The sequence below is a fragment of the Nuphar pumila genome, chromosome 12, assembly GCF_984573655.1.
Source record: "Nuphar pumila chromosome 12, dmNupPumi1.hap1.1, whole genome shotgun sequence".
NCBI lineage: Eukaryota > Viridiplantae > Streptophyta > Magnoliopsida > Nymphaeales > Nymphaeaceae > Nuphar > Nuphar pumila.
Genome location: NC_143260.1, coordinates 15015853 through 15041750, shown reverse-complemented (window position 1 = coordinate 15041750; position 25898 = coordinate 15015853). Strand labels below are relative to the sequence as shown.

General features: G+C 36.1%; 1 protein-coding gene across 1 annotated transcript; it reads left to right on the top strand.

Moving 5' to 3' along the window:
* Positions 1 to 19606: 19606 nt before the first annotated feature.
* Positions 19607 to 25568, top strand: LOC149820088 (spermidine synthase-like). The gene is made up of 10 exons (XM_089982490.1): positions 19607 to 19814; positions 20050 to 20091; positions 20851 to 20927; positions 21019 to 21141; positions 21474 to 21578; positions 21679 to 21751; positions 21967 to 22038; positions 23686 to 23881; positions 24666 to 24798; positions 25276 to 25568. The coding sequence occupies exons 1-10, from the start codon at positions 19637 to 19639 to the stop codon at positions 25342 to 25344; spliced, it is 1068 nt and encodes a 355-aa protein (XP_089838616.1). The 5' UTR covers positions 19607 to 19636; the 3' UTR covers positions 25345 to 25568.
* The last annotated feature ends 330 nt before the right edge of the window (positions 25569 to 25898 follow it).

Below are 25898 nucleotides of genomic sequence, written 5' to 3'. Positions count from 1 at the left end.
CACATCAGACCACTCATGCATCTCATGCAAAAACCACAGTGAACACATGATCACACAATCATCCAAACATGTCCATAAATGCATATTCATTCATATACAATACAAATGTATATGTACAGTAATTTACATATGCATATGAATACATGCTTGAAACATATATTTTGCTCTCGTGTTTTATCTCATGCATATCATTCAAGCATGCACATGATTATGTTGATGCAACACCAAACTAACTTTAAAATTCATGTGTTCATAATATGCACCTTTATGCTAACAAGATATTTAATTTTATGAGCATACATGACCAACAACATCCTTACCAAATTAGAGTATGCTCGAGTTATAAAAACATAACCACCGGGCTAACGCTATGTTGCCCCGTACACAGGACAACTCTAAAACACTATTGGCAATCAACTAGGCTTAGACAAAATGATCACAACCCCAACCGATGACCATATGCAGTCTCATGTTATTTTTTGCACATATGTGATGCTCCTTTACAACACTACGATATATACTTTTGGTAAAATTTTATGACTCACAAACAATCACATAAAAGCATAGTTGAATAAATGTATGTCTAATAGTTACATGAAAGCATGCATAACAGTCCGATCACAAGTAGAAACACATAATCTGGACATGGGCAGAAACACATAAATCTGAGCATTAAGCAACATGCATAAATCTAAACACTAAGCAAAAATACATGAATCTTATCAATATGAATATTTCTTCATGGCCAACTTGCTAGGCTGATTATGCATGTAATCGGGTGACCTATATGCCCAACCTGTCATAGCTTGATGGGTATGGCTGATTGTTGAAGTCAGCCTCATGAGCTCAATATTTTTTTGTCATATTATAATCTTTAAATTATATATATATATTGTTTGGATCAACCCCGAGTGGACTGCAGTCGACTAGGATTGAACACTTTGAGGTCTGCTCAGCTGACTGCAGTCGGCTGGGGCATAACAATTTTTAAAATCTGCCCAACTAACTGTAGTCGTCTGGGCTTAACAGTTTTGGAAATTGCCCAATTGACTACAGTCGGCTGAGCATAACAATTTTTGAAATCTGCTCAGCTGACTGCAGTCGGCTGGGCATAACAGTTTTTTTTTAAAAACTGCCCAGCTGACTGCAGTCGGTTGGATTGTTTCAATAGGTTCACAGTCCATAAAAAAAATCTGTTTTATGATAAATTCAAAAATCAATCTAAAACTAGAAATAACAAAATTTATATTTTGGTGACATTATATGAAACATGAACAATCTTATAACAACATACATAAACATTCACATGAATATGTTATATAACCAGTTCAAAAATTTGTCCTGTCACAGGCCAAAAATTTAGTTATATAACACACCGTAAATTAGTCATGTAACAGGTCAAAAATCAGCCATTCAAGTCTGCATATGTAGACCAGATCTGCACGTCTGTAGGGCTTGATAGATTTATCCATTTTTGCAGTTGGCAGATCTGTCCGCACGCATGGTGAGACAGATCTGTTCAGATCTATCCTTGTGAACAGTGGGACTGATGCACATAAATCAAAACTATATACTCAAGCCCAAAATAAAATTTATTGGCTGATTTAACATTATGTGTATATATATAACCTACATTTGTGAATAGTAAAATTTATTGGCTGATTTGGATACGTGAATAGTAACTCAAGCCGTCACAAATAACCTACATTTGTGACAACGTAGCCATCACCAATACTCATGAAGGTGCCACTTGTCTGGACCTATAGTGATGGTTTTGTCCATCGCTACAAGTGTCTAATAATGGATTAGAGACATGAATAGTGATGGCTCAAGCCGTCACCATTAATCTATATTTGTGATGACATAACCATGACCAATACTCGTAGAGGCTTCACTTGTGTGGACCTATAGGGATGGCCAAACAAGCTTTTAGTGATGGCTCCAAGTAGACACTATAAGTAATAGTAACAGGACTTATAGTGTCAGATACTAAGGCGTCACTATTACTTTAACGATTTTTGCTACTTATATTGACTACTTGGAATGATCACTATAAGTATTTTTTGGCGTAGTGGGGCATACTGAAAATCTATTCTGCTACAATAGACCCAAGTCAAGCAATGGTTGAGTCATCCAGGCGAGATTTAGTATGTCTGACAAGGAGGTTCATTGGGGGCAAGGGAAAACTTGGGTCCATTCCCAACACTGCTATCAATCTTGTTCAATTTCAAATGTTTCTGCTATAACCACGTTGTAGATAGAAGTAACTCTCTTGCCAAGCAGTTGGCCAAAATGGCATCCATTTAATTGGAATGTAATTGGAAGGACAAGCCACCAGACTTGCGCCCTTCTATTGAAAATTTGTAAAGTTTTTTACTAATATACTGGCAGTGGTTCGCCTAGGGATGGCAGTGGACCGGGAAAAAATGGGGCCGCGCTCCGCCTCACCCCATTTAGACCGGGGATGAAGGTTAAAATCCATCCCCGTGCGGGGATGGACTTACGCTTTCCCCAGCCCCACCCAGTTTTTTTGTCATTGCAGAACTCAAGCAAATCAATCAACCCTTGCTCTTATACCAGAACCGATGCCCCATCTAACCCAAGGATGTGAAAACTACGCTACAATCACACTAAAGAAAACTGAGAATTCAATTGAATAAATGAAAATAGCAGTAACGAGGAAAAAAAATTAGGTTTGGAGGGAAAGAAATGAGATCACAACCAATTTATCTTGCAAAATCCCTATAAGAAGCATTTATAGGAAACATAAGAAACTCTAATCCTGAATTGGATCTTAGATAGATCCATTACATAGTTTGAGAAGCAAATCTAAATAAAAACTCAAATAAAACATAAAGTAAAAACTAGATTCAATTGAATATCTTGGACCCAGATTGCTAGTTACTCAGCTCCTGCACCACTAGAGTTCAGTTCCAATTGAGATGGTAAATTTTCAATGTAAAAAAAAAAAACATGACATCATTATTTTACCCAGCATATCTGGTTTATGTAATTTTTATAGACCTAGGTATGGTTTTGTCTTGTAATAGGTCCAAGTCGGACTTAAGTCCATACCCAGTACCAGCATCTCTGAAAAGCTCCGACGGGTTGACACCCTTGCTGCCCTGCACACTTATCACAATCGAAAGGGTCTGGAGTTCGAATCCCATCGGACTAACCTCACCCAGGCTATAAAAAATTTAGAAAAGACAAAAGTCAACTCTGCATTGTTCGAGTCGGTGCCAGCCATAATTGTACCTATGACTTGAACAGGTCAACTCAATAAACTTTGTGAGCTAGGTGTCAACATTTTGCCTTTTATATGTATGAAACTTTTGGTTCTTTATTAAGTCAATGACTTTGTCATCGGTTTTATTTAGCACTGTTATTATTAAATTGGCCATGTTCGACCAACTCTGTATGCATGATTGCAAATCTTTTGGTTACCACTCATGCTAAACGCAATAATGATATTGAGTTTGTCATCCTGTCGACCGCAAATTTTTATTGAAACTTATTATTTGGTCATGTTAATACTCTTGATCATATCCAAAAAAATGAGGGTGCAGTTTCGCTTCTTGAAGGTGCAACCAGGCTCAAGCCTTAGGGATCTAGTCTTGGGCCCTCAATTTGTTAAGTTTTTCTAAAAATTACCGTTGGGTTTGGAGATGTTGGTCCTCGTCAACTTGGTGGCAGATTTGGAAGAAGCAAAATGACAGATGCATGGTTGGAAGATAAGTATAACGATATGGGTTGCATTAATCTCTTGGCCATTCAATCTGATATGTTTCACTCAGCCATCCCAACATGGCCAAATCAGGACGTAAAGTGGATTGGGGCTCGCTTTCTGGGACCCTTTTTTACGAGACTGATCTCGTAAACTCTCTCTCCTATCTACATATTCTATCTGAATTTTGTATATATGTATCTGAAATTTGTACATGTTGCTTAATATAATTCTTTTTTTTTTCAATATATATATCTTTCACTAAAAAAGGACCGTCATCCTCTCAATCATACGTGGGAAGCTTCTTATACAAAATGTTTTAACACTTGAGAGTTAAATATGTTGGCCCAGTACCAACCGTATAAAAATAGTTCTTGTGCTTCCATTTATGTATGAAACCATGGCTTAAGTAAAACTAATCCCTTTTAAAACAATTCTGCTAATTTGATACTGCAATTTAGAGTCGTACCCAATTAACTATCTTTGCTTACCAACCAAAGTGCATAGGAGAGAGAGAGAGAGAGAGAGATAGAGAGTAGGGATGACAGTGGACCCGGGGCAGGGGCGGGAGACAAGGTCTCTACCCCCGGCCCCTCTCAAAATCCGGACCTCCATCGTCTTGTGTGGGTTTGGATTTTAACTTCCAGGGCAAGGCGGAGGGATGGGGCAGGGCGGGGGAAAGCGTAAAGCCCATCCCCGCCTCCATCTCCCTACGGGTTTTGATTTTAACCTTCATCCCCACTTTCATCCACATTTTATGTCCTCCATTTTCAGTCCAAACAGGGTGAGGTGAGGTGAGGTGGGGCGGGTCGGGTCGGGTCGGGGCTCGTTTTCCTCGGGTCCACTGCCATCCCTGAGAGAGAGAGAGAGAGAGAGAGAGAGAGAGAGAGAGAGGGTCGTCCACTGTAAGGGTTTTTGATGGCGGACTTTAAGAGATTAAAGAAGTCAAAGTCAAGATTCGGTACTCGTGCGGTAGGTGGTGTATCCATGTGGATCACTTCAACTACACCTACCGTGCATGATTATCATGTCTTGTTTAGCTTATCTTTTTTATTTTATTTTTTTCTCTTGAAGCCACCTAACAACTTTGAGTTTCTGTGAACTTGGTGTCATCGTAACACATGGACACCGCACGTGCACGTGCACACACCAAACTTCAGAAAGAGAGAGAGAAAAGCACTCAAAGTCATGGTATCTTTAGGCAGTCAAGCTGTGACGAGCATCTAAAAGTAACGTGATGTTAACAAGGGATACAAGTTATTGGCACAAATCGCCTTTGGATCTACACCTAGTCTAGATAGATTGACAATCAATCCTACATAGATATCAATCTTTAGCAATGTGGGTCTCCGCGTGGTTGGTAGGAGCTGTCAGCTGTCAGTGCACGTCTACGTCTCATTGTGGATGTTCAAACTCCAGTGACGTTGAGTAATAACTGGTCGAGGTATGCCTAACCCTTGCTTGACTTTCAAATAAAAAAAAATGACTTTAAAAAAAAATATTTTAATGCACGTTGCTTTATATATATATATATATCCACTGTATTGTGAGAATTAGTGTGAAGTAGGCATTTCCATTTCTAAACCCTTCTTGTGTTCAACATAGTTCATTTGTTAGGAATAGATTGTTGGATCGTGCTTTTTCAACAAAAGAATATGATTTTTACTTGCTTGAATATTTATAAAAATTTTGCGCTGTCGATTTTCAAACCTTGAAAATGTCTGCTTATGCATCACAATCCAATAATTCAAGTGTCTCTCTCTCTTTCTCTCTCTCATATATATATATATATATATATAGGCCCCATTTATTGTGCCCCATTCTGCCCTATAGATTTTAGGTATTTTATGATAGATATGAACTGTTAGATGTGTTTAACATGATCAATTTAGTGAGAATTGACTCTTGGATCATGTTTTTTCGATGAAAATACATGTTTTTATGAGCTAAGAAAAACTGATACCTTCATGGCCATTGATTTTAGATCACCAGAAAAACCTGTATACAGGTAAGATTCTAGCGATCCAAAAGTCGGTTCCCATTAAACAAAACCTGTAGATCACATCTTCGGTGTTAGACATGCAAAAAAAAAACTTAAAACTATGATTTTTGAAGGGTCCTAACGAGACCTAACAAAAAAGGTGCCTAAGGAATGCATTACTCATATATATATATATATATATATATATATATATATATATATATATATATATATATATATATATATATATATATATATATATATATGCTGCTTTTGTACCATGATACCGCATGAATCTAACCATCAAACGGTAAATGTAACCGTACAAATATGTTTAGCACAACCTATTTATTATATTAAAAGGTTTTATCAGGTTTAATATATTATCATAAACTACTTTTGAGATGGTGAAAATCAACGGTTCATAATTAATAAAATAAAGATAGTTTAAAAATAGTATAAAACATTATATTTGAGTCAACTTTAACATATAAAAATAATAAATAAAATATAATAAACATGATTCAAATGGATGGGTATATATATATATATACATCTAACCAATTGAGAGAGAATCAATAAATTTTTTTTAAGGAAGTAGCAAATACCCTGTTTTGTTTGGTGATAGAGAAAAGTAAGAGTGCCTTTCTCAGCCTTTTTACTTTTTTTTTTTGCTATCTGAATTAGGTGGCATGATATTCTTCCAGATGCAAGTCACCGGGAAAAATAAATTGATGAGCTGGTCCTTAGTTGAGAATAATGTGAAATATGTTTATTCAATTAAGTAAGCTTGATTAATTAACAAGGCTCTTTTTTTTAAAGTCAGTAGGGAAGAAACTTTACAAAATTTTCGTGGGTGCATCCATTCAACAGACTTTTGCATCATTGTGCAATTATGTTGGAGAAAAGGGTATACCAATTATGCGACGGGGACTCCGCTTGTCTGGTAGGAGCAGCCAGTGCACGTCACCTCGTGTTGGGACGTTGCAAGTTCAAAACGCAATTGTATAGTTGTTTAAATGGTAGGGGTCTGCCTAACCCCAGCTTGCCTTTAAAAAAAAAAAATTATGTTGGAAGATTTTTTTTCTCAAAAGTGATTATGATGATGGTGATGTTTTTTCTCAAGTCTCCCTTACCCTTAATTTCCGTAATTGATGGACTCAATTTTTGGCTTCATTGGATCTCATTTTTAGCAAATTGATTATTAAAAATTAAAAAGTAAAAAAATGGGAAATACAAAAATTTGAAATTCCAAAATGTAGCCAATTTTCAATACATTAATGCTTTTCTTTTTTGTGTTTTTGACGACGAGGAACCCTCACTAAGTACAGGATCATTTAATTGGTCTGACTCCCTATGAAGTAAACCACAAGTGGGGTCACTCACACCCCAAGCCTTTATAAAGACTGTCAGTTAAAGACACCTGCACACCCAATGGGTGTCAAACCCGATGTTTTTCAAATCTAAGATCGAATTGTTTGGCCAATGATTCAGGTGAATCGGCAGATACCGATTCTCAAGTGAACTGAATCGGCTAAAAAATAATTAAAAAATATTATGTGTCAATCAGAACATGACATGTGTTAAACCTATTAAAATAATATTAAAAAAGTAATTTTAATTATTTTTATATTTATTAAAAAACAGCTGATTCAAGTTACTATCGTATCAATTTTCTACGGATACGATATGAATGGGCTGATTCTCACTCGTTACTGACAACATTGGTCCAACCTAAGACCAAGGAGTTATCACCTTCTTCCCATAACTACATCCACTTGGGCGACCTACGAAGGTGTTTGTTGGTGCTTTTCTAAATATGCTTAATAAAACTTTTTTTTTAGGAAATTCAATAACGAAAGCATAGCACATTAATTTGCAATAATAACACTACAAGGATGAGGGTCAATAGCGGTGATATTTTTCTCTGCTATCCGCCTATTTATCGCAGCTATAGGTCTATAACGGTGATAAATAATTGTCGCTATTTTTTTGCCTTAGTTGAGTAATAACGACGACATTTATAGGACGCTATTAATGTGTGACCCAACACTAGCGATAATCTCACCGAAACTGGGAATACTACTAGCGGCGATCCACCCTATAATGGAGGTGACTTATCTATAATGATAACATTTGTGTGTTGTCGTTATAGCTTGTAACACGAAGAATTAATTTGTCATTATAGTCTATAACAGTGAAAAGTAAGTCACCGTTTTAAGTTATGACGATGACAATTATGTCACCGTTATAGATTGTAACGATGACATAGTGTTATGGCCTAGAATGACAACAAAGAAATGTTGCCGTTATAGGCTTTGAACTTGCAAAAATAAAGTTTTATATTAGCTTTATTTTTTTTATATTACATTAAACAAAACCAAAAATACAATTCAAATATACTTTTCAAACATCCTCAAAGATACATCTATTTAAATATAAACATACACTTCTCCAACCTCCTTAAACATTCAACTTCAAACATACATTCAAATATAAACACATTTCAAAAATACATTAAAATATTTATCTTCTCTAACCCCCTCAAACATTTAACTTCAAACATATATTCAAATATAAACATACACTTCATCTTCTCCAACTCCCTCAAACATTCAACTTTAAAAATACATTCAAATATAAACATACACTTCAAAAATAAATACACTTCTCCAACCTTCTTAAACATTCAACTTCAAACATACATTCAAATATAAATATATACTTCAAAAAACAAGCATACATCATCTTCAAGCTCCTCCCTTACATCCTCACTAAAATTTTAACAAACACACTTCAAGAATTACTATACTCTAATAATTCAATTATGAAAATGTTAATGATGATGATAGAAGTATAAGACTTCAGTTTGATAACTTACAAATATTTTAATCGCATTACGATTGAAGGCTCGATAATGCTTTCGCTTTTTCTTACGCTTACATGAGAATCTGGAAATGCATAAAGATAATATTAACAAAACATATTTTCACATTCAAGAGGATATCAACTTTAATTTAATATCTATAAAATCAGTTTCACACTAACTACAACAAAAAAAAATGTAATATGTTTTTAAAACATAACATGACATAAAAAACTATGACATGTTCATCTAACAAATATACATTTGGCGGTCTTATCTATGAAAAAATAAGAGAGATCTAGGATGAGGGTTTTATCAGAGAGAATCTATGCAAGTATGCATCTGCTGTCTGAACTTTCTATTTTCTACTCAGTCTTCTTTTTCTTGCTTTAGTTGTTCTCTTAATTATTGAAGCTCTGAATGTGTCGCCTTCGGTTGAGAAGATAACTCTAAAATGAGAGTTTTGTCTTTAGATGAAATGACAAATGCACCCATCCCTCTCACATATTCAGATCGCTCCTTGAGAACTTTGGCAAAGATGTCTCACTACGACATCGACATGCCTCCTTGTGAATAACATGTTTTATCACTTTCAATTTCCATAGAGTGTAGCTTGTTCTGTATGATATTAATATTTGGTTATCAATAACTAATGATAATGTATAAAATAAAATAAATGAATGTGAATTCTGTTTCGCTGCTATAAAGTGTGAGTTACATATAAATGTATCTTCTGCTTCGTTGCAAATTAATGTCGTGCGATCTGAATGAGTATGTGTCTCTTTGTAGAACACACCCGTCGTCGATTGTTGCCCATCTATTTCAATATGCAAATAATAAATTTAAAATCTATTAAATCAAGTATATTTAATACTATACTACTATATGAAAAAAATAAAGTTAGGGAATAAGAAACTTACCATCGTATGAAACCTATGAATGTACAAAAATGTTTCACTGGTATGTTGGACCATTTGTTTTGCTCTATTTATAGAATTTTCTTCGATGTCCATTGTTAACCAAAAAAAAATTAATTAGTTCACAAAAATCTAAAAATTTGAACATTTATTTACTTATGAATATATATTCAATATTTATCGTCTAATAGTCTTCAGTGAAAAAGTTGCAAATCTCTTTCCACACTTCAGAGTCAACTTTCTCGGGAGGATGTTTTATTACTTCACTGTGGTTTTCAAACCTTTTGTAATGCTTGTAAAAACCTTCTTGCATCCTTTAGTATGATAGTTGAAGCTGTTTATTCATGGTAGCACGATGTTCAACTATATCCTTGTCTAAATCAAACTCCATTTGCACTAAATTATCATAATATAGTTAGTAATACTTTTTTTATAGATTAATCTGTTTATCAAAACATAGTTAGGCAATATACTTACATAAACTGACTCACGCAACATCATCTTCGCGTCCTATAGGACTTTATCCACAACTTGTGAGTCATGTTGACCCACTATCTGATGATGCACGAAAGCCTCCTAGAGAATATGGAGGTACCCTTACCCATGACCCATGACTCTTTGCATCCAAGCTTAATACTTAATGAAGTCTTTCGTTGCTTGATTTGCTTCTGGTGAGCTATACATTTGTCCTTCCCACATTTGTGCTGAGAAGATTCTATAGTTGCTAATTTGTTGCAAGAAATAAAATAATATTAATAAGAATAATAATAATAAAATTTTAATTATACAAAAATACTAGATTAATATTTACCCAAGGTCATCATGGACAACTCTAGAGTTGTAGTGGCCTATGGTGTTTGGGAGGGCATCTCTTCATCCCTTGAAGTATCACTCACATGTGATATGAAATGGATCTGGTCTAGGTGTTCACCTTGGCTAGCGGGTAGTGAATGCATTTTTTGAAGAGGAAGAATGTGCACGTCCTCATCGTGATTGACTATATATCAACATCTGTTAATTTCATGCAAACAATATTAAATCAGACTATATTGTACAAAATTGAATCATACAAGAATATTCACTATCATATACAAACAACATTAAATTTGATATATATTACAAAAAACCGATATACATTTTTGAACTCGTTTTAAAAAAAGAAAAAAAAAACACAAAAGCAGAAAACAAAGAAACAACACATGTACTTACAATACACTTCTTTTGTGGCCCTAAATGCTTTGTCAATGCTTCAATAGGTAGATGTTTAACTGTATTTATATCAAATTCTAGGTCTATCCATGAGTCCACCAATCAATTAATGTGCCGAGATTAACTGGGCCCTGTTGAGTTAACGACCCAGTTAGCCTATCCAAATTTCATGCCAGGCTGGACAGGCCTATTACCCAACCTTACTAGAAAGCTTGCCCATATTTATTGGCTTTGGTTATTAAATTCATTTTCCAATCAACATAATGAGTGTACACGAACATTTTCAGTAACAACTTAAAATGTGACAGCTCGTAAAATTTCAGCAAAACCTAGGATTAATTTGTATGAATAGAAATATCAAAAGTAGAAACCAGTACCAACAAAAGTCATGTGAGTGTAAACACAAGATTGCATGCATCAAGAAATTTGAAATTTAAACTATAAAAGAGAGGTTGATAAACTAGTAATGTATAAGCAAGACTTCAATAGAGTAATAATTACATAGTACTCATACTATTCACACCAAAGCTAAACTATTTTACAAGCCCTACGTGTTTCTAAAATTGATTGGTGGATTTACTAACATGTGAGTACTGGGTAACAATAAGATATACACAAACCTTTCAAGTTGGGACCCTTGACAACATGAGAGAGTATATAGAATCACTTTTATGACTTTCCTTGCTGACCATGTATTAGTTGTTATTGTTGGTTAAAATGGTAGATTAGTCTTTTTGCATTTGCTAACATAAAGATTTCAAGAGCTGATTAATTATGGAATGACAATAAAAGCATCCAAATATGCTTAATGATGTGATCTCTTCAAATATAATTCCTATTCTATTTGTCACTGGTTTTTCTACTCTACTTCTATTATTTTCCCTATTAAGCACTTTCTAGTTTCATCAAATGAAAACTTGTATGGAGGTTTAGAAGTGACACACACGGCAAACAAATTGCTGACCTGCATAAGCTCATCCAAACAGGAAAATTAGGAGCTAAGTTTCATAAGACGCACTGCAACAAGATATTTGATAAAAAAAATTGCACCAATCTTGAATGAAAGTAAATAGAAGTAATAAAATAAAAAGAAAAACATGCAACAAATTATCCATTGAAACCTCATATACCATATTCTTTTTCTTTCTGAATATAACTAGAAGCCTAGTGGAAAAACAAATGTTACCCAAGCATATTCAAATCAATCATGAAGATTAACAATATATTGATGAAGAGTATGACTTATATGATGCAGTAAGAATAGGCTATAGAATACAAAGGAAAAAAATATATAAATTTGGATTTGTTTTTACTAAAATTGAGATAAAGAAAAAATGAAGTTGATGTTAAATAATGCTAAGTTGAGGATAACAAAGAACAACATACAGAACAGAATTGACAGAAAAAGAAAAAAGGATAAAAGAAAAAATTCAATATATATAGTAAACACCTAAGCAAAAAATGATAAACACCGTAGGAGTCGAACTCAACCAAGGCTAGGCTTGATACCTGTGGCAAGAGAAGAACACTACAAGAAAATTGTTAATTAGCGACGGAAATTTGCGACGAATTTTTTCCGTCGCAAATTAGCGACAAATTAGCTAAGGAAAACTTTTTTCATGAATCCGTCGCTAATTAGCGACGGATTAGCGATGAAGGTTGTTTCATCGCTAATCCATCGCTAATTAGTGATAGATTAACGACAACAATTTTTCGTCGCTAATTCTCAATACAAGAAAACCATTTTAGCGAGGGATTTAGCGAGGGAATTTTTCCGTCGCTAATCCGTCGCTAATTAGCGACGGAAAAATTCCCTTGCTAAATCCCTCGTTAATTTTCGATTTAAACCGAGCGCGAAATTTTCCCTTTCTCCTCGTTCGAAATTTAAATCGACCGCGCGATTTAAACCGCTCTCTCCCCGTCCAAGAGCGCGCTGGAGAGCATGACGACGATGAGGCAGATTGTTGGAGGACGGCGACGCCGGCGGACGGCGACGCCGGCGGACGGCGACGCCGGCGGACGGCGACGACGGAGGACGGCGACGACGGAGGACGGCGACGACGGAGGACAACGACGACGGAGGACGGCGACGACGGAGGACGGCGACGCCGGAGGACGACGACGATGGAGGACGACGACGATGATGGAGGACGGTGCCGACTTCGAAGGACACAGTTTCATGGAGGACGACGACGCCGGAGGACGACGATGACTTCGGAGGACGTCGTTTCACGGTGGACGGTGACGACGTCGGAGGATGGCGACGGTGACGACGTCGGAGGACGGCAATGGTGACGACGGAGGACGGCGACGAGTTCGGAGGACGTCGTTTCACGGTGGATGGCGACGAGGCTGAGCGATTGTTGGAGGAAGGCGACGCTGGTTCACGGAGGACGGCGATGCCAGAGAGCACCGGTTCACGGAGGACGATACAAGTCTGTGAAATCCCTGTCGGGTGCGGTATAAGTCCGGCTTATTGCTGCCGGAATACCGCCCGACAGGGATCAATTTTTTTTTTTTTTTAAATTTAGCGACAGATAATGTCCGTCGCTAATCTGTCGCAAATTTACGACGGAATTAACGACAAATAAGTTTTTTTGCCAATTAGAGAGCAAAAATTCGCGATGGCCTCTATCCATCGCTAATCCGTCGCTAAACTGTTTAGCGATGGCTTAGCAACGGATTAGCGACGGATTTAGGTCGTCGCTAATCCACAGGTTTCTTGTAGTGGAAGAATAAGAAGAAAGAAAAGAGAAGTGGAGGAAGAAGAAAGAAAGAGATACCTTCGAGAGGGTGGCCAGGGTCCGACAGCATCACACAAGCAGGGAGAAGGGAGGTTGGGGGTTCGACAACGTCACCCGAGCAGGGAGGAGGGAGGTTATAGAGAGAGAGAGAGAGAGAGAGAGAGAGAGAGAGAGAGAGAGAGAGAGAGAGAGAGAGCAATTTTTTTTAAAAGAGCCCATCAAACCCTAATTATAAGTTCAATAACAATAACATTTAGAGTAATCTATAACATCGACATAAATGTCGTAGTTATAGAGTCTATAAATATATCATATAATGACAATATATATACAAGATCATTGATACAAAATAAAACCTTATAACTGTGATATTTATATGTCATTATTATTGATCTTTAACGGTGAGATTATCGAATGGTAAATATTGTCGTTAAAGTATTTTTAAAAGCAATATTTAACAACCAAATAATGTCATCGTTAAAGATGCATCTTTAACGAGATATATAAAGTCATTGTTATAGGTATGTTTATAACGGTGACATGTGTCGTGGTTGATCAATCATGGCAACTTTTATTATTGCCATTAAATAGTCGCCGCTATTGACCCTCATTCTAATGGTGGCCATATAATGTTTTCGTTGTTATAAACATACCTCTAATGGTGATAGCTAAGGTCGCTTGTATAGGTATGTTTATAACGACAACATATGTTACGGTCATATAATGTCTTTGTTATAAACATACCTATAACGACAATATCTTAAAGTGCCATTATAGACATGTCCATAATGACGGCATTTGTTTGTGGCCAAGGTATTTACAAGAATATCTAAAGTCACCGATATTGCACAGTCAATAGCGGTGATTTTTTATGTCACCATTAAAGAGTCGTCGCTATTGACCATCATCATTGTACTGTAGCTGTTTATTGATCGATAAGTAAGAAAACATAAAGGTCAAGGAACTAACCCCCCACTTTTGTCTAGGCCTTTTATTCTAAAAGGTTTCGTAGTCTCTAAATGGACGTGAGGGAATCTTAAATGTCACAAAGGGAAAGTCATGAGTTCGAAAGCAATGTCCATCCCATGTTGCAAGCTCAAAGCTGGGTGTTCTTTCTTGTGGCAAGGGACAGTTAGGGGTTTTATACCAATGAACTTGGGAATGCACGCACCTTTATTATCAAGAAAATAAAATATTTAAAAAATTAAGAAGAGAAGATGCTTTGTGAAATAACATTTAATCTTATGATTATATGTTGTTCCTAGCCATCTAACCTAAATGCATCTGGATGGCTGTAACAGCCCTGAAAATTCAATAAAATATTTTATGGGTATTAATATATTTTGGCCATGAGATAATAAATATGATATGAGATATCATGAGCATCCAGAAGTTATAGTGTAGGATAACTAGATGTTTAATTTTGGGCCAACGTGAGAGAACCGATTTTTTAGTCCCTTATACTTGAAATAGTCACAACTATGGATGAGGATGAGCAATTCAATTATAAGGTTGTCATAGTGTATGATGTTTATATTAGTTATAAAATGATTATTTTTTGAGTCATGGAAGTGGTGACTTCCCGTCAAGACATGGGTGCTTAAATATACACGGACTTGGTTGCGCATGAAAACTTATATTAAAAATCGTATATTGTCAATAGATAATTTTTTCATATAGAAAAGGGTTCAAGCTATCCTTTGACTTGAGGAGCCTATTTATTATCAAATACATGACTTAATTATACCTAAATAAGTTGTAATAAATTTATTAAAGGGTATATCTTGGATAATTAGTGAAATACTTGAGAAATGATGAATATCCAACAAGGGATCCAAAACCATTTTTAGAAAATATCTAGCATTGAGAAAAAGTTAAATTTATGTTAAAAAATTATTCAAGCTTGATAATTTGATAAATAAGATTTTAAAAATAATTTATTAAAATTATTTTTTGAAAATTTTCATCGATTTTTTTCTAAAAAAGTTTCATAAGATCCGATTAGTATTTTGAATTCTCAATGGTTAATTACATAAGCTACGGGTTTGAAAATAAATTTTTATTTTTAAAGGCCTATATATGGTATATTGAATTTTGAAATGATGATTTTTAAATTTTTTTTTAATAAATGACTTATTAAAAATATCTCTAATTTAGTAGTTCAATCATAATATGGATAGCTCACATTGCTTATGATGGTAAAACTTGAAGTTCATCGAGTCTTGTGTGGATAAGGAACCTAAAAGCAACTTGTAAATATCCTCTCTCTAAAATCTAAGAGAGAAACTAAGGTTGAGAGGTATAACCACAAGAAGTTTTAAAATAAGTCAAAGGAAGTCATTGTTGTTGGGTTAAAGATCCATTTAAGGTATATCTTCATTACTTATTTAGACTATATGGTTTAAGATATTCATAAAATTTTTCTGTTTGGGTATTTGTTTTTGTTTTTAGGTTTTATATTTAAACTCTTATTGCTAACAGATAGTCCCAAAGGGATTGCCCACATGGTTATCTATTCATAGATAAGGAGCTCTCGTCCTAACTCGAGTTCAAGTTCCTGTGAAGGTTGAAAGAGGGGCCCATGGGGTTTTATACCGCTAAGTAGGTACGGCAGGCTAAGTGCAAATTTTGCATAGTAAATAAAAGAAAACAACTATGGTAAACGGCACTAGAGGGGGCCTTATAGGTTTACACAAAATCATTTAACTTGTGCACAACCCAAGTTTCTCTCAACTATACATAATGTACAAAAATTAAAGACAAAGTCGTAACAGCTGTCTGCGGCGGTCATAACAATTTGTGAAAGTTTCCCAATCTAAATCTCTTAATTTTTTTTATTCACTGTCCAATTGACTTTGAACTAGGGATGGCAGTGGACTGAGAAAAATGGCCCCCCGCCTCGCCTCGCCTTGCCCTGTTTGGACCGAGAATGGAAGGCATGAAATGAGAATGGAGGTATGCTTTCTCCGTCTCCGTCCCCAATCTTTCTTTAGAGATGGCAATGGACCGAACGGAAATGGGTCCCACCCCGCTTTGCCCCATTTGAACCGATAATGGAGGTGGGGATGGAGGGTAGGATTTTGAGAAAGAGAGATGGGAGACCTTATCCCCCGCCCCGATCCACTGCCATCCAAGCAAAAAGGCTTGATAAAATTTTTGATGCCCACTAAAAATTCTGGATGCTAACTGCATAGGGATGGCAGTGGACTGGGGGACAAACGGGTTTCGCCACGTTTGGATCAGGGATGAAGGGCATGAAACGGGGAATGAAGGTTAAAATCCATCCCCGTGCGAAGATGGAGGTGAGGATGGACTTACTCTTTTCCCTGCTCCGCTCTACCCCCGCCTTTCTCCGCCCCCACCCCATTCTCAATCCTTTAAGAAATAACTATAGACTAAGAGAAAAACGGAGCCCTGCCTCACCCCGTTTGGACTGAGGATGGAGGACATGAAACAGAGATGAAGGCAGGGGTGGAGGTTAAAATCCATTCCCGTGCAAGGATGGAGGCGGGGATGAAGGTTCAGATTTTGAAACGGAGCGGGGTTGGAGACCTTGTCCCCGGACCCCACCCCGGTCCACTGCCATCCTTACCCGTGCGGTGCAATTTCTTCAAATTATAAATAAAAAAAAAAAAAAACACCAACGTCCATGTCTGTAATTTTTTTCTTGCAGTCAGGCCATTTTCACTCTTTATTTGTTTTCTTCTTTCTGCGGTGTGGGGCCAGGGGCTGACCTCATCTTCCCACTCCCACCCACCAGCGGCCAACCCCCCACCAGCCACCGCGGGCCCCACTGCAACACGGGGCGCCAATCAACAGGGGCTGAGAGACAAGAGGTGGCGTCCGTCAGTCAGTCGGCACTCAGCTGGCCCAACCAACAACCCAGAGATAAAAGAAAAAAAAGGTCGAAACAGTCAATTCAGATTAACGACCCACAGATGGACTCTTTCAAAATGATGACGTCGGTCTCTCTGTGTCAAGTCTGTTCCCTTCCCTCTATTTATGCCCAGCGAAGAGCCAGAGCGCTTCTCAACTCTCTTGAGCGGCCAAGAAAGCGGGAGAGCGACAGAGCGCGGGAAGAAAGAAAGAAGAGAGATAAGAGGAATAGCACGAGAACTCCGTGGGCCTCCTCTTGCTTGATGTAAGCTTTTTTTTTATTTTCCCTCTCTTCTTTTGTCTCTCTTGGTAGCTTGTTACCCACCTTTCAGACTGTACCGTGATGGCGAATCCTTCTCTTTCTTTCTTTCTTCTTTTGAATCCGTAAGAAGTTTGAACCTACGTTCCCCTTCTCAAACCGAAAGCACAGTTCAGGAATTTCGATCTTTTCTCTGTTGTCCTGTGTTTCAACTTCACCGATTTTTTTCTTCGCGAATTCTTTTTCCTTTTCTTCTTTTTCTTTTTGTTTCTTTTCTTTCTGATCATGTTCGTACATGTTGTTTGTTCAACCAGATTCTTTGATGCTTCGGAGTTTGTAGTAGTCAATTTTCAGGTAAATCTTGACGAGTTCGTACGCAATTTTCCGTTTATCTTCATTTTCTTGGTGCTTTGGGTGAGGATTACCTTGAAACAGCGAAATCCGTAAATGCTTGTTTTTCGAAGAATTCTTCTCGGGTTTTGCTTAATTATCTGAATTATCCCATCTCGTTTATGGATTCTTTTCTCTTGTAATGAATTTAATGATTCTGTTGCTCTTTCACAGGATTCTTCTGTGAATTCAGTTTCCCTCTTTTCTCCCTCTTTTTATTTTTATCTTTCTTGATTTCATTGGAATAGAGTTTGATTTATCTTAAGGTCTTCCTTCTTCTTTAAACAACTTGAACTTGAAGTTGACAGGATTTTGAATCAGTGATATATTCTTATGAACTTTATGAGTTTAATTCTGTTTCACGAGGGTCATGTGTGTTGCCTGTCATTTCCCATCTTTTTCCATAAATATGGATGATATCATGATATACAAATTTAGTGTAATACTGCATGCTGCTTTTTTTTCCGGTAAATGTACACACACACATATGTATATGTATATACATATACATATGTGTGTGTATATACATATACATATGTGTGTGTGTGTGTACATTTATGAAACATGTTAAACAATTGCAAGATGACTGTTAAAAACACACAAGGACGTGATCCTTAAATTAACTTATTTCACCAACTGCATGGATGAGATTAAGACCATTCATTGTCAAGTCAGGTTGTTAACAATGAATCCACACATGGTAGGCTATTAGAGAACCTTGCAGTTGTTTGAAGCAAATCTTGACATAGGAATATCATCTTCTTTTAACAATAGCAATCTTGTGCTGTAAAAGAAATAAATAGTATGCTTCAACCAACAGAATGGGTGTCAATTTGCAATGCAGACAGCCTCCTACTCTACGAATGCCAAACAAATTCTAAAACTAAAATGGTAGCTTCATTATTCTTTCCTCATATTATCATCATTTTCAGTGATAGTCACATGGATTTCTCTTCCAGGAAAGGCAGGTAAGCAAACATAGCCAAGAGAAATCACTTTTTTACTAAATTTTCCTCAATTAAATTATTATGGGCTTCTGCATTTATTTTTGATTTATGGTATCAAAAGCTTTTTCTGACTGTAAGTGTGTGCCTGCGACCAACAGTTAGTTGACAAGTGTTCATCAATTGTAAAGGTTATTATCAGTTTTATGGTTAGCCATTGCTGCTGCTGCTGCTGCTGCTACTACTCTTCTACTACCTATGTGGAAAATATTGGCAATGCTTTCAGAATATCGTTAAAATAGTATATATTTTGGAAAATGTTTTGAACATTTAAGATATCCCAATAAATTTAAAATATCACTTTTTATCATTGAAATGAATACATTGCAAATAATTTGATAGTTTTATTTTTTATGAAAATTTATCAGAAAATTTTTAGCTTAATTTTATTTTGAAGAATTTAATGTTAAAATTTGTATTTATTTAGCCTATTTAATTTGATGACATTTTCTCAATAAAAGGTGAGGAAAAAATCAAATCTGTTTCTATTATTATTATCATCACAGCAATGAGATTTTAAGTGGTTTATGCTAGTGATTGATATCTTTAGCAAACTTAATTGCTTTATTTGACTTTGCCTTTCTTCTGTTGACTTTTAGAAGTTAATTTTATGTTGTATTTTTGTGGAAGAAGTTTATCTAGCTGCAAAGAGAAGTGGTAACAATGAACGGGCAGAGTGCACCTGAGCTGTTGGAGTGTCATGTGGCTTCAAAGGGAACACAAAATGGGGAGAATGATTTAACGAATATGATGTCTTCCTCTTATGTAAAAGAGGTCTCCAAAACATGTGTTTCTGAAGTCGTTCCTGGGTGGTTTTCTGTAGTACCCTTATCGTGTTCAGGTAATTTGATAGCATTTTCTCTCTGCTATTATGTTTCCAGGTTAAATATATCTGTTCTTTGTTGTTAATTGTGCTTTCCTGGAGAATCAAAGATCTGCTAAAGCCTTGTATGTTTTATTTTGTTCTTAGTTTCGTTTGATGCCTAGTTGAATCATGCAAGCTTTGTTTTATCAAGGCTGAATAAGTTGCTTTTGTTCTGACAAGATGCTTTTAATTTTGATTGTTATTGCTGCAGGAGATCGTAATGTTCAGTTCTATCACAATCCTATGTGGGCTGGTAAGGGTAGCTGCCAGTGTATTATCTCTGTTTAGTCTGGATGTTCAAGCTATTCATCAAGCAATTATTGGATGCCAATATAGTATTAAGACATCCTGGAGAATATTTTGATATTTCCAATGAATTTAAAAGAAAGCTCATTTGGTTACATGTTTGAGTTGTACTGACACATGAAAACTAAAATTATCATACTTAGAACCAGCATAGGATTTTTTAAAATTTTGAACCTATAAAATTGTCCTTTGTCTTGAAGGTGTCATTTTTTCTAGTATGCACACATTATTTTTCAATAATACAGTATGCATCCATCAAATTCCAGCCATAAAGTGAAATTGGCATTCATATAAAACATGCTGCCAGTGCCCCATATATAATTCATATTGCATTATCATGATCCATGCTGGTTGTCATATCAATAATTAACATGCTCCAACTAGGTTTTTTGTGTATAATCATGATTCAAGGTATTTATTGTAGCATTCTATCATGTTGATTTTATTGTAGCATTCTATATAGAAAACATATCATCAAGATTTTCATTGAAAAAAAAATAATTACCTTCACCACATGTTAGAATTGATCAAAAGATTTATGTTGAGATTGTTATTATCATGATCTAACCACATGAAAGTAAGTACTTTCAGCAACCTTTTTCCCTTATGGGTCCATATCTGCTCCATTCTTGTTCATATATAATAATGTTGTTCCTGTCTTGCTCTGTTCACTTTTTGAGATTTTTATGTAAGTTTGTGCATTCAGGAGAGGCACAATCACTGAAAGTAGAGAAAATCTTATATCAGGGGAAATCAAAATATCAAGAAATTTTGGTCTTTGAGGTTAGTCTTATTTTTTAATATCAAAGTATATATTAGATCATTCTTTATGTTTTCCAAGTTCATATTCAAGTCCAGTCTTTTGTATGTGCAGTCAACATCATATGGAAAAGTTCTTGTGCTTGATGGCATTGTTCAGTTGTCAGAGAAGGATGAATGTGCCTACCAAGAGATGATAGCTCATCTTCCACTATGTTCAATTAAACCTCCAAAAAATGTAATGAATTAAATCATCTCATCATGGATTTAGTTTAGAACTTCATTTCGTTATATTGTTGTAGGATTTTTTTTCAACATGATTTATTACGATGATACTTGCAGTAATTTTTTCTTTTTGTTGGAAATTTCTCCATGACATGCTTTATAATCATAATACCTTGTAGATACAGGGATTTCATTTTCTAGCTTTAGTTCGAAGTTCAAACTTTGTTTTTTGGAAGTGATTTCATTGTTTGATACCTCCAGTGCTTCTGGCAGTAGATATTAGAGATAGGATTCTAGGGTAATCTTTCTTTGCGGGGATTCTAAAGATATTGATGATGAATGCAGGTTCTGGTTGTAGGAGGTGGTGATGGTGGAGTGCTTAGGGAAATCTCTCGGCACCAATCTGTTGAGCGCATTGATATATGTGAAATAGATGAAATGGTCATTAATGTAAGTCAAGTCCTACATGCTACTAGTGACAGTAAAACTTCGAAACATCTTTTTGTTCTTTTGTAAGGTCAATCCTAATACACAAATGCTTCTTTTATAGGTGTCCAAGCAATTTTTCCCAAATTTATACATCGGATTTCAGGATCCTCGTGTCCATCTACATATCGGCGATGGTATGTCTAATAATCTTTCTATTTTGAAGGTTTTGGCAATATGGCTTGCTTCTGTAAATCCTGAATGTCTAAGTTTGCTTCTTTATAAGCATGACTGTGCTCGCAGATTCTTACAAGACCTTTATTGTTTTAGCTTTCTTGACTATTGAAAGTAATTTATTGAACTGGAAATTGTGATCATAGTAACAATTAGTATATGTTTTGTTTCTCTGCAGCAACGGAATTTTTAAGGGATTCACCAAGAGGGCTGTATGATGCAATTATTGTTGATTCTTCAGATCCAATTGGTACTCACCATCTACTTTATCATCTTAATTTATTGTCCTCTGAGTAGATGTGTTGGAGCAATGGTGGTAAAACTATCAAAGAACTTAAATCAACCATGAAGGAACACTATCCTTGATCCTGAAACTATGAGCTATTGTAGAAAAGAGCATAGAAACTTGGATCACCATGGAAAAACACTATCCTTGATCTTGAACCTCTGAGCTATTGTAAATGGACCATTTAGCATATTTCATTTAGCATGTTTTCATCACTATATATATGTATTTATGTATGTTTGTATGGTTCAGTGCTGCATCAAAAGTCAGACTTAGGACAGGATAGAGAATATTTGGAAGGTGCTGTGGTGAATGATGCACGAGACATTTGTATACTGATTATTGTGGGGCCTTTTCTGATAGATAATGGTGACTTACAAATTGGATTCCCATTGAGGTTTTTACTTTGGAGTATCTGTTACAGTAATTGTAAAAGTTGCAAAATGAAAAAGTTTTCTTGTGGTTACGAGGATTCTGAGTGACAAACTATGTTTGTTTGTTCTAAAAAAACACATTCTGTTGATATCATTACTCGATCAAATATTTTGATCAAATATTTCTGCAACAAGTGAGCAAAATATGGCCAAAACGTGTTTGTATTTGAGTCACACGGATGGGTATGGATATTATGACATGGACACAATTGTTATGAAACTGACATCTCTCTCTATATACATATATACATATATATATATATATATACATATAGGTATTTTTGTATGTATTATGTACTTTATTTTCAGTATGTAATGTAGGTATGAGTGGTTTTCTGCTGCAGCCTCCCTACTATACCAGCATTGCCAATCACTATGCTGGAGACTTTGCAGCCACTATGTTACTCTAATACAATGTGTTTATATTAGAATTACAATTACTTGTCTTTTAATTTGACTTTATCTTCTTTTTTCTAGTTTGTCTTGCATCTTATTGGGGAACTCTTGACAAAAATACCTTAAAGATTTTAAAGGTATAATGAAAATGGAATAAAAATAAAAACTCTGTGAAATAATTAAATGTTTTCCCTAGATTTTTGCTAATGAAAACATATTATTTTGATAATCATAATCTCTTCTTTGGTGAAACCATAAACCGGGGTATTTCAATGACTAAAACAAATATCATGTTTCAATTGATGTAGTTGTTGCTTAAGCTTTCCTTGTATTTATGGTGAGACATCGGTTTGGGCAGCACATGGCCCAGCTTGTATGAACCAGACCTGGCTCAGAATTTTGGATCCGGCCTGGCTTGGACTGGGCTTAGGCACAGGCTGGTCAGCCCTGTCCAAAATGAATTGGGCAGAGCACGTCCAGCCCGTTGTCCTTATAAAAGGATGTGAAGCCCATGGTCTGGCATGCCAGGGCTCCATGTAGGGTTTTGAGTCTCGGACTGGTCCAGACCAGGCCACAGCTCGGCCCATCCATATGGACTGGTTGCTTTGATTGGCCTGTGGCCTGTCAATGGAATGGGCTGGCCCAGTCAAAATCATCCGCTCAGTGGTTGGAATTTCTTATTAGGAGTTTCTGTGACAGGCATGGTGAGCTGACATTCCCACATAGATACTTGAATATTGTATTTTTTTTCTTGCCTCATCTATTGATCATTTTTATCCAGGTCCAGCAGTGGAACTTGTTGAAACACCATTCTTTGATTCAACTGCTAGGGCACTAAGGCCGGGGGGTGTCCTTATCAATCAGATGGAGAGCATGTGGTTAGGCAAAAAACTTATCCGTGACATCCTCACTAATTGTAGTGAGGTATTTAAAGGCTCAGTTCGCTATGCCTGGACAAGCGTGCCGACATATCCCAGGTCTCTCTCTCTCTGTGTGTGTGTGTGTCCTTGGATGAGTGATGATAGTATTCTGGGAGTAGAAAGAAAACACATTTTTTCCAAGCATACTGTGTCCCTACTGTAGTTTCTGAATCTGTGAGGTGCCTTTCAACTTATGCTAAAGTAAATATTTAGTTGTAATGCAGTCTTCCTAGTACGGGGTGCACTTCCATGTTTTTCTGTTCATTTTCTTCATGCGTATCTTGGATGTTGCTCTTTGCCATCTATGGGTAGTGCATATTTACTACATTTTATCGAGAAAATGTATTGTGTCCATGCGAGATGTCTTTCAACTAGTACTGAAGTAAGCATTTATTTGTAATGCAGTCTTCCTAGTATGGGATGTGCTTCCATTTTCTTCATGCCTATGTTAGATGTTCTTCGCCATCTATCGCAAGTACATATTTTTTACTTTTTCTCTCTCGAGAAAACGTATTGTATCCATACATTTTTGCATTGTGTGCTCATCATTTTATCCATCAATCGGTCTGTACCATTAAATGCTTAATTTATAGGATGTGGTCAGCATAGAATGGAACCTAAATTGATGAGATCCAAGTGGATATGGTTCAAAATATTTCAGAAATAGCACAATTGGGTCTGCTTGAAGCTTGCTTGTTGCTTGTTCTAAGGAAATAACTGTACACTTTGGAGATAGGTGGTTTCTTTCTAATCTATTAACTTCACTCCAATCTAAAGTTTTCTGCTATGCTGTTCTAATTTTGATTTCTCAGTACCTTACATGAACTTTCTGCTCCTGCAGTGGGGTAATTGGATTCTTGGTTTGCTCGACCGAAGGTGGCGAACCTGTCAATTTCTTGGATCCTGTCAATCCAATTGAGAGGTTGGAAGGGGCCATGAACTCAAAGAGGGAGTTGAAGTTCTACAATTCAGAGGTAGTTACTCAGTTTATGATTCACCAGCGTTCTGGATTCAGGAACCCTACTGATATCATCTAGTTGCTTGAGATTTAGTCAAAATTCCATTTTCTTTTGATAGTGAAGCTAAAGGTTGCTCCCGATTGAATTCAAACCAAAATTTTTCAGTTAGGAGTGCGACTCTAACCATTCTAGCTATCTTATTCAACCCCCAAATACATCCTTTTGTAATGTTAGCTTTTGTAAGTCATCTAACATGCATAAGGTTTGCACCTTCACCGACATTAGTGTATGGTCTTGGTCCAAGTATTTAGCTTGCCTACCAGTGTTAAAAAGAAGAAACTCCATGAAATTATTTTATGTTTATTTATTTGTCATCTTCATGCACAAATATTCAACTGGTTTAGAATAATTTGAATACATGAAACAAATTCATCATTAATTCATAGGTAACATTTTAGATGTCAACTAACAGTGTTGTCTTTGAATCAACAGATGCACAGAGCAGCTTTCGCGTTGCCAGCCTTTATAAAGAGGGAGTTGAATGGTCTTCTTCATGGATGAGGAATCTCAAGTGACTATAAGGAAAAAAAAAGTGAGATAAGGAGTTTGGAACTTCTTCTTTGAAGTATAGTAAATCATTGTAAACAATAATTTGTTCATTGGCCAAAATGTAATGACCTTTGGAACTAGGTTACATAGTGTATGAATTTTACAATGCGAGCACCCTTCTTCGGAAATTGTTGTTATTATTATCATTATTATTAATAATATCATTGTGATTATAATTATGGTTGCTACTGTCCCGGCTCGATCTTTCGAAATAGGATATGTGCAGTGCGGAGCTCTACTGAGTGAAAAACGCATTGAATGTAAGAACGTGTGGTATGTGTTCGCTTGATCGGTGACATGCAGTGGTAGCATGACATGCAATAGACATCAGTATTGTTGTTAGTGCATCATTGTGTGGCGGCACAAACGTGGAGCGTTGTTTGGTTAAGCAGTGCGAGCGGATCAGATGATGTTGCCTTTGAGAATTTGGTAAAGGAACTCTCAGTTTTCAAGAGTCTCACACATAGTAGTTAGACGCACGAGGGTGCATGTGGGTTAAGGCTAAT

Bases quoted from the DNA above. Each gene is read 5' to 3' on its own strand.
- LOC149820088 (XM_089982490.1), top strand. From the start codon at position 19,637: ATGAACGGGCAGAGTGCACCTGAGCTGTTGGAGTGTCATGTGGCTTCA. The intron at 20,092-20,850 runs GTAAGGGTAGCT...TTGTGCATTCAG, and splicing joins TCACAATCCTATGTGGGCTG to GAGAGGCACAATCACTGAAA. The intron at 22,039-23,685 runs GTACTCACCATC...ATTTTTATCCAG, and splicing joins TGATTCTTCAGATCCAATTG to GTCCAGCAGTGGAACTTGTT.